The 10,354-nt window shown below is 29.8% G+C and overlaps 1 protein-coding gene across 1 annotated transcript; it reads right to left on the minus strand.

Moving 5' to 3' along the window:
* Positions 1-348: 348 nt before the first annotated feature.
* On the minus strand, positions 349-7,127 carry LOC110620952 (CDPK-related kinase 1). Its single transcript, XM_021764905.2, has 11 exons — positions 5,946-7,127; positions 4,820-4,950; positions 4,151-4,192; positions 3,962-4,070; positions 3,079-3,157; positions 2,687-2,983; positions 2,397-2,509; positions 1,683-1,790; positions 1,535-1,597; positions 1,226-1,393; positions 349-842 (listed from the first exon to the last, which is right to left on the minus strand). The coding sequence occupies exons 1-11, from the start codon at positions 6,426-6,428 to the stop codon at positions 705-707; spliced, it is 1,731 nt and encodes a 576-aa protein (XP_021620597.1). The 5' UTR covers positions 6,429-7,127; the 3' UTR covers positions 349-704.
* Positions 7,128-10,354: the final 3,227 nt, after the last annotated feature.

The raw sequence follows: 10,354 nt of genomic DNA on the forward strand, positions 1-10,354 counted from the left end.
GTCTTTTGAAAAAAATATTTTGAAAATTTTATTAATACTACTAAATTTATTAATATTTTTATTTTTTGACATGGCAATTGTATTCTGAAAAATAAATTATTTTTAAAAAATACATTTTATAGAAAACCCTTTTCACAAAATATTTTTCAAGGAAAATATGTAGCCTAAGAAATAAATGCTATTTTGCCTAAATCAAAATATTTAAATACAAAAATATCATAGAAAGTTATATTTATTTGTTTTGGTTTCTTGAGGAGTTATGACGGAGATTCAAATATTATAGAAACTACTTATTATAAATACACAGAGATGGAATTGTTTGATAAGATCATGAAAGAGAAAGAAAGATGAAAAAGAGAAAGAAAAAATCCACTTCAGTTAAAAGCTGTTTGTTAAACCTAAATACATATTTTGATCTACCTCATCTGTACAATCCTATAATTCCAGTGGCACCATTCATATAGGTAAGAACAGGGAGGAACAACATATTTGACATGAAATCATGTCAAGATGGTTCCATTTAACATAGCATAGGCATGCACACCTGCTAAATTTTTAACTTGCAGCACTCTTCATATTGATCAACAGAACACTTGCCTGTTTTGAGTAAAACTGGGCATGCCATTGGTTCCCCTTGAATTGTTTCGGGTCGATGAGAGCGAAATCAGTGGGAAAAAAAAAAAGACTGAAAATATTCTGTATTTTTAAGCCTTCTGAAATGTGCGCGAAGAAACCCCATGAAGAAGCCTGACAAACCCCAAGAAACTTAGCTTGCCATCTGCATGTCTTATCCAGTCTTGCAGAACCACATGAACTGGTACTGATGGGCCAAGACCAAGCTCCTGTAAATACAAAAGCAAAGAAAATTTACTTGGATAGAAAACTGAAAGATCACCAAATTCACAAGGAATCTTTTTCCAGTCTTGGTTCACTAGCAGGGCTATAAATTTCTAAGTTGTCAAGAGTCCTTTCTTTATCATCCTTGTTTACAAGGATGAAGTGCAACTAAGAGATATAATAAAAAGTGTTCTCCTTCTCCAACAAATAAAAGTTAACTAAAAGTTGTCAAGATTCTAGAGCCATTTCTGATTTTTCTGAGGTGCTCTACACCAATTTCCAACTCTGCATTGCAGAACTTCCTGGCACTTAATCATTTGCCCATGCATGTAGAAATTTTAGGAGAACGTAAGCACAAGTATATTGGGGGGAGAGAGAGAGATCATACTGAAGCAAGTTCCTCTATCATAATAGGTCTATTGCCATCCTTCTCAAAAAACTCATAGGCACGCCTTGCATGTTGCTCCCAACAATCCATGGCTTCTAGTTGATGAACACTAATGGCAGCAGCACAGAATTCTTCAAAATCCAATTTTCTGTATTGAAGAGAACTAACCTGAAATGGACATAGACAATTAGACTCCACAAGGGAAGAATAAAAGAATCTTCTCAACATTAACTTTGATAGAAGGGTCAAACAGTTAAACCAAAAATTACAAATAATAAATTTATATATATATAAATTTTGATTCAGTACCATGCTAACATAATCAAGGACCCTTGAATCCTTCACTGCATCTGTGGAATTCTTTATTACAGCCTGTTAATTCCAACATCGTTCAGAATGACATAAGAAAAATGCCCCAAAATACATGCCCAAAAAAATAAAAAGATAAAGAGCTCACCAACTTAAAGTTTGACATAGATATGAATCCATTTTTGCTTGGCCCCAACAGTGTAAATTGTTCCCGAAGGTATGCTAGCTGAGCTACAGTCAATGTCTTCGCCAGAGCCTGTCATAGTAACCACGCATGCTTAGTGTAGTCAATTTCAGAGAAAGATCAGAGATTTACATTGATGACATCACATCAAATATGCAGAAGTATTTTTCTACTCAATAGGTTGGCAATAAATTAATATGATGTAAGCAAACTTCACTTGATTTCACTCATTGCTTAGAGGGTATTTGTAGAATGGTCAAAATCCACTGGCTGGAAATGGATGCATCTGGATCACCTACAGATCCTTAATAGTCTATGTACGAATATAAATCCATTTGAAACGATCCATTTTTCAAGAAAAGAATTTAAAAGAATTCTTATAAAATCATGCATAGTTTCAATCTCTTTTAAAATGATTTTTTTTTCAGTTAAAAGGAATTGAATTCCTGTTGCAAACACGGTTTGCGACATTTAATGGAAAAGAAATTAATTGAATTGAATTATTGCAAAATTCTTAATTCCAAACAGGGGGTTGATGTCAAGAATAATTTAAAAAGTTAGTGTATCAGCAAGTCCATCTTTACATTAGTTCCCAAAATAAGCCAGCACTTCAGAAGATTAATCACTCTTTTCTTCAGAAGATCTTTTACATTAATTGGTCATTATACTATGACTTACCCCCAGTGCAGATTTCCTCAGAGAAGATGAGCAGATATAAACCTTTACAAGCTTGTATACAATCATATCCAATGGGATCTTTATCTCATGATGATTGGCTAACCAAGGATGACCTAACACACAAAAATTCAGGCAAAAAAATTAGAATCTTAAAATATTGTTGAACTTGATGTACTGTGTAGCCATATAGTTGGTGATAAAATCAGCATTTTAGAAAAAAAAAAAAAAGAAAAAACACACACACACACACACCAGAGAGAGAGAGAGAGAGAGAGACTTCAGCTACATACTTAGGGCCTGAGCAGCAGTCAGTCTCTTACGATAGTCCTTGTTCAACAACCTCTTCACAAAATCTATTGCTTCAGGGGATAAAGAAGTCCAAGGAGCATCATCAAAAATTGGATCTGCTTTAAGGACAGCTCGAAAGATGCCAGATTCTGTCCGTGCCCAAAAGGGCCGGCTGCCACATAGAAGAATATAAGCAATTACACCAATACTCCACATGTCAGCTTCAGTCCCATATGATCGATGTAGAACTTCAGGAGCTACATAATATGCACTTCCTACAATGTCATTCAACCTTTCATCTGCAGATGACTATAATAATCAATCTCCAATCCATTTTGAAACCAAACAGGTGAGTACGAGAGACAAAGGGAGGACCTAAGACAGCATTTCTAACCTGGCTTTACATAGTCAGACAGCCCAAAATCAATGGCCTTCAATGGAGAATTCTCCTCCTTGGTAGCGAACAAAAAATTCTGATACCAAACATAGCAAATAAAAATTAGAAAAACCAGAAATAAGCCACATTATCAGAGAAATATAATTGGGTTAAATAGTTAGGAAAAAACTTTTGATCTATTCACAAATTTGAATACACAAGCTACAGTCTAGCTCTTGATCCAGAAAAGTAAAAAGGGAGAACCACAATTCAAAGCAAGCTTGCTCTATCACCTTTTTTTTATAAACTGAGCAAGTAACGAAACGAAATACTACTAAGGATTGAGGTGAGGTAGACAAGTAGCATCTAATCTAAGGCATGCATAACCATGGTAAGAAAGGGAGATTTCTTATTTCAGCAACATAGTTGTGTTAGGTCTAATAAACAAGATGCGAAAAGTCAAAAGTCGAAACATCTCGGTGGGATAATGGGCCATACTATCACCAAAACTCCAATCAGATGGGAAACCTTACCAATTGTATTCAAAATTGTGAAAAATCACAAAAAACAAAATAATTCTCCAATTCCCTACCCCAACCTGTTTTTTGTGAATTATCCTCCTGGCAAATATAATCATAAAAGTCTCCCCATCTTATACATCCTTATAGTATTGAATTTGTGAGTTCTTCCATGATAATAATTCAATAAATGTCATTTTTAACCAGTTTCATGTAAAACCAAGGAAAGCACATCTGCATGTACTCCAAAAAAGGCAGTGCTGACTACATGTGATGCATCATCTGCATGCAGGTGAATAATTCCAGAAAAAAAATGATTCAAAGGTTTAATTCCTTATGCAAAAAAGAAAATGTAAAAACAATTATTCTTGTGAATTAATTACCTCTGGCTTCAGATCACGGTGAACCACACCTTGGAGATGACAGTAGGCAACTACATTTAATATCTGAACCATAACAGTCTTTGCGTCGTCTTCTGAGTATTTTCCACCCCTGGAACATGAATTGGAGATGACAAGTTAGAGTGTAGCAGAACAATCCAGAGATATAAAATGTATTTGCAAGTAAATTACCTTGAAAGAATCCTATCCAATAGTTCACCACCATTGCACAACCTAAAAAGATTACAAAGGAGAAAGATAAGCACCAAATCATATCTTCCAATATCATGTTATATTTTGTAACTTCAAGAAACTATAAACACCAAATGAAATAAGTGCAATACAATTGAAAGTTCATACATTATGATTCAATTACACCATGTCAAAACATTTACAGAAACTAATTACAATCAGGTAACCCAAAGAACTTCGCACGAGCTAATAAAAAGGAATTCCAAGTATTTTCCTATAACTACTATAAGCTATAGATTTTATGTTTTGACCAAGCATAACCATTTGGATGGCTTGTTCCATGTCATAGGAAATGTTTACTGATCATATTATGGACTAAACCATGTAATGTAAATTGGTCTCAAACAAAATTCTATGGGGAATGATTTTGACCAATACACACAGCAGAATCAAGTATGAGTATTTGGCATGTTATAGACATATATACAAGATTCAACTGGTAAAACTCGTGTGTCTTACTGCAAAATATAGGGCAAATAAAATAACTTAATCTAAGTGTAAATCATAACTTGATATTCAACATATTACTTGTAATACCATTACACGAATACCACAACAAGATTCAATTTAAGGGGTACAAACCCAGAAAATGAAGCAATCCAAACTTACTCCATCACAACATAGACATTCTCGTCGTCTTCATAGGCATCATAGAACTGTACCAGGTTCTTATGTCCAGATAGCGCTCGTAATATTTGTACTTCTCGTCTTACATCCTCAATAGCAATTGCAGTGGTCATCTGCAAAAATTGCTCATTTTCATGAGACATAAAAACAAATAATTTGTTGTTTTCAGAGTCAGGTACACAAGACAAGCTGAAAACCAAATCATAGACATGACTAACTTAGACGCATGGAGTCCCATTAATGACATATTAACATAAGACAAAATTGCATTCACATAAAACTGATCATCCAACACTACATTACTGCCTTTCATGTTAAAGAAAGTCAATCAATCAAAAGCCGACATACAAGTTGTAAATGTCTCGTTGGAAAAAAATGACAAGAAAGGCGAAATTTATCTCTGAACCATATAGCAGAGGCCAAAAATATTAAAAATCACCTGTCGTTCCAAATTTGCTTGTGAACTATCATTAAAATATACTATCATTAAAATATACTATCGTTAAAAGCCAAATAAGTGAAAATAAGGCCAAATAGACCTAGAAGAGTATTGCAATAAAGTCAAATAGACTGAGGAGAACATAAGCACACTTTGAAATCCTGACAAGTGATTGCTTTATTTGACCTTTAATGATAATATAAGGGCAAATTTTGGACCAAATGATGGAATTTGGCATTTTTGGCACTGGAAATTTTGAGCTTTTAGCTAAACAAAAAAAAAAAAAAAAAAATAAGGATTGTACTTTTGAGACCAATCCAGGGTAGTCTTTCCTGTTCACACCAAAAGGTCAATGACTGCAACAGGCATCTTAATAGCAACAAAGAAAGCCCTTATGTTACACAAACAGTTGCAGAAACTAATCTCTAGAGTTGCTAAATATTAGTAACAAATTTCCTCTAATATATCACACAGGGAATGAAGGGGCAAAGTGAAAGCTCACCAACAAAATATGATTTAATATACAAATCATTCAAGGCCCCAAGTATTGAAACAAATCAGTAATAGAAACACAACTCATTATTGCTTTTGCAATAACAGAAATTACTTTAGAAATATGAAAATCCTAAAAAGACAAGATTACAGGAAATAATAAGTTGAGAACTGAACCTTAGACTTGGGAATAACTTTGACCGCCACATCCTGGCCTTTCATGTTGCCTTTCTTGGCCTTGGCAGAGCAAGTATACCCAAAATGACCACGCCCCACCTCCTCACCAAGGTCATAATGGCTCACAAACTGCTTGGAGAAGCCATAATTCTTGTCCAGAGCGATCTCACTCTCATTACCCTCAGGGATAGTTGCCTCATTAGGCTTAACAGAGCCATGTCTTCTTGCAAGCAATGCACGAATGTGCTTTGCAGGAGAAGGAGGTGGAAACGGCCTCTTGAAAATCCGCAAAGGAGTGGAACTCACACTTGATATTGCAGGTGAGTACTTGAAAAGGCTTGGCAAGGGACTTGGACTGTAAAAAGGGTTAGAAGATTTGCTGGTGTGGGAATTTGTTGGTTGGGAATCTGTTTCAATGGAGAGTGTATGGTTGTTGGATTCGTGGTTTTGATTCTCAATGGGTTTTCCATGGCAGAGTCCCATTGGGACAGAAACCCAAGAAAAATATAATTCAAGAAATCACTAGTAAATCAAGAGAGCTGAAGACTGAACAAGAAACTCAAAGAAAACTAAAGAATTTTAAACCATTTGAAGTGAAGAGCTGAAGAAAGAAATTTTCACAAGAGAAATACAGGGAAAGAGGATCAAGAAGAAACTGGTCCTGTGATCAAAAAACAACATCAAACATTCTTAAAAAATAAAATATTAAACAAGAAGCATGGAAAGAAGGAACTTAATTCAACGATTTGAAGCTGAACAAGCTGAATTTCCCAGTCTTTGAGAGAGAACCCAGAAAGAAAAATGAAATTTACAGCATGATCAATATAACCCAGAATTGAATCTTGGCACTATAAATTCCCAAGAAAATGATCCTGCAGCGAATTCAGATTACAAAGGCAGAAAATTAATATAAAAATCAAAGCAAAGAAAAAGAAAATCGCGCCAAAAACAAAAGGGATTAGACTTTACTGATCAAAGGACCAAATGGCTAGATAGAAAGGAAGAGAGAAAGCAAACAAGAAGCCAATTAGAGGTGAAGCTTAAGGGAGATCATAAGAGAGAAGCAAAAGAAAGAAGAACAACAGGAGAAGTTTTATTCCACTAAGGAAAGAATGGAGAGAGATGAAAAGAGGCAAAAGCACAGGAAAAGTGAAGAAAGATGCTTAGCAGAGGCAACAAGAAAAAGAAAAACCAAACTAAAAAAATATATATATATAAACCCAAAAACAAATAAATAAAGAGAGCAACAAGGCTGCTTCCTTTTCTTACTTTTCGCAAAATTCTTTATCTATTTAATTTTAACTAAAAATATTAAATTTCACTTTAGTAATTTATTTTTAAAATTAGGTCAAATAAAAGTAAATAAATTGAAAATGTATTTCACCCACTTTATATTTTTTTTAATAAAAATAAGAAATTGTAGGTTAATGGTTTGTTCCTTGTGGTGATAATAATCCACCCCTGCATATTTAATTGGTTGGATCTAAAATTAAATTAAATTAAATAAATTAAAAATTTTAATTTTAATATTTATTAAAATTAAATTAAATTTATTTTAATAAAAAATTAAATCAAATCAAATCAATCTAATTTGATTTAATTCGATTTTATCAATTTAAATTTTTTATTTTTTATATTTTATTTTTAATATTTTAAAATTTAATTAAAATATTTTAATTTTAATATAATCTAATATTTATATTATTAAAAATAATATATTATTACCGTTAATCGATTTGATTTAATTTTTTTTAATTTTTTTAATTAAAATTAAATTAAATCAAAATAATTAAAAATTTTAAAATTATAAATTAAATTAAATTAAATTAAATAAAAAAAATTAAATTAAAATTTTAATTTAATTAATTTTTTAATTTAAATTAAATATTGCTGACCGCTAAAAATTTAACATAGAGTAGTAGCTATTGTAGCTCTACAAATGATTATGAAAGAGCAGTAGCTGTTGTAGCTCTACAAATAATTATGAAAGTGGAGTTATACAGGTTTTGGATCCTTCCACCTTGTCCTTATTCATCCCTAAAAAATAAAGATATGTATTGTTGTTATTAGAAATCTAATTTATCGGTAATAACCGTTATTAAATAAATATTATTTATACAGTTAAACAACAGTTTTTTTAAATATTATTTTAATGTTTTTGTTATTGAAATTTAACATTAAATTGTTTTCCATACTATTTAGAGCTTTTTCTTTTCCAACAATTTCAAGGCTAATGCTTTAAAGCAACAGTGAATTATTGGGTTTTCTTTTATTTTTTTTAATCTCTTATTTATTTATTTAATTAAGAACTGAGCCTCCATTGTCTTGTGTATTTCGCCTTTGAAGTTTGACTTGCTTTTGTTGCCTTTGGAATCCTTTTGTACTCTTTTTTTTTTTTTTTTTTAATTTACTCATTATTTTATTTCCCTCTTTCTCTGTTGTTTTCTGCTGGATAAAACAAGATTAGCAATAATTCCATTTATTTATTTATTTAAGAAGATTTGCTTCATCGCTACACCAATAATTTAATTACCAAATCTCTATTTTATCAATTGTAAAATCAACAATTCATTTCTTAAAATCGAATTTTAATTTTTTTTTTAGAATTATTATGGAAACATATCCCACATATAAATGTGAAATCTTAAGGATTTAATAAAGTAAATATTTAATATTTACGTACAAATATAAGGGAAAATATATAAGGATGGGCCTATAGAGAGCTTCGGCTCATATGAGAGTTATTAAATATTAATCCTATTATTAATAATTTATTAAAAAAATAAAAATTGACCGTACATGTTATTGACTGTATTTTAGTTTTTATTAAATATATTTTAAATTTTTGTAATTTAATAAAATTAAATAAATATAATTTTATTATTTTATGAAAAAATATAAAAATATAATTTTCTTTTATAAAATAAATGGAGCCAAAATTTATATTTCTTTTAATAGTTTGAAATATGAGTCAATTTATTCAGGAAGTTAATGTTCAAATCCTTTCCTTTTTCCTTCTAAGGATTTAAATTCTAATAGAGAACAACTAAAAAGATATAATCTTTAAAGTGTATGCATATGACGGTAATTAAATTATTTTACAGTTTATAAATTTAAGAGATAAATAAAATGATTGGGAAATTAAATAGATAAATTGAATTTTATATAAAATGATTAAAGAAAAATAAGCATTAAAAGTTACGAAAAAAAAAACCAAATGAGAGAAAAATAAGGGAAACGGAAAGAGAAAAGGTATTAAAGAGACGAAAAAACCTACAATTAATCTGTTATTTAAGTATTTAAATATAATTTTATTAAAGTAATTATTTATTTTTAGTATTAATTTAGTTGAATTTCGAGTAAAAATAAAGTATATGAAACTATATTAATGTACAAAAAAAATTATAATGTGATTATAATTGTGAGATTCCTATTGCATTTAAATAACGTATTTGAATATTCTTGATCAATATTTTTATCATAATTGGATAATAATCGGAACTGTTGACACTACTCATATTGTATTTTTTTCTTTTAGATGAAATAATTAATTTCATAGGTCAAAATATGTGAGATATTTAGAACTAATATGTAGGTGTTTATTTTATAAATAAGTGTACTATGACCCGCATGAGAAATGCCTTATGAGATATGTGATATATTTAGAACTAATATGTAAATGTTTATTTTATAAATAAGTGTACTGAATTGATCCGCATGAGAAATGTATATGAAAAATAACTTGTATTTATGAATTACTCAAGTGTTGTGTAAGTGATATTTTAACTTGAAATCAATAAATAATCTTATATAGAGACTTCTTTTATTTTGATTCATCTTACACTTTACTTGATTAACAAGTAACAAATGGGAATAAATTGGATATATTAGGAACTGTATAAAAGTATTTATATAATTCAGATAGAATTCATCATTCTAGGTTAAATTAGAGAATGTTTCATTTATTTTCTACCAGCATGATCATAAAATTCCTTATTAGTAAATGAGATTTGAAATTTCATAGCTAATAAATAAAAATTAATATGATTTAATATTACATACTCGAATATTAAATCGAAATATTTGTAGTGAAATGATATTAATTACCTGACAAATTATATATTGAAAGGTTAAAGTCAAACCATTTTTGATATTATGAATATTTGAATAGTTTTGACATGTTATTAAATAATATTATTGATATTTAAATTAATTAATTAATTATATTTAAATTAATTAATTAATTATATTTATTAATAATATATTTAAAATTAATGGGTCATATATATATAAAAAATTACATGAGAAAATAAAATTAGAAGTTAAATTAATTAGGACTTATATTTTTTAAAAAAATTAATTATGATTTGATTATATATAAATTGACTAATTGTAATTTGAAAGGATTA

This window comes from Manihot esculenta, chromosome 8 (assembly GCF_001659605.2).
Source record: "Manihot esculenta cultivar AM560-2 chromosome 8, M.esculenta_v8, whole genome shotgun sequence".
NCBI classification, from domain to species: domain Eukaryota; kingdom Viridiplantae; phylum Streptophyta; class Magnoliopsida; order Malpighiales; family Euphorbiaceae; genus Manihot; species Manihot esculenta.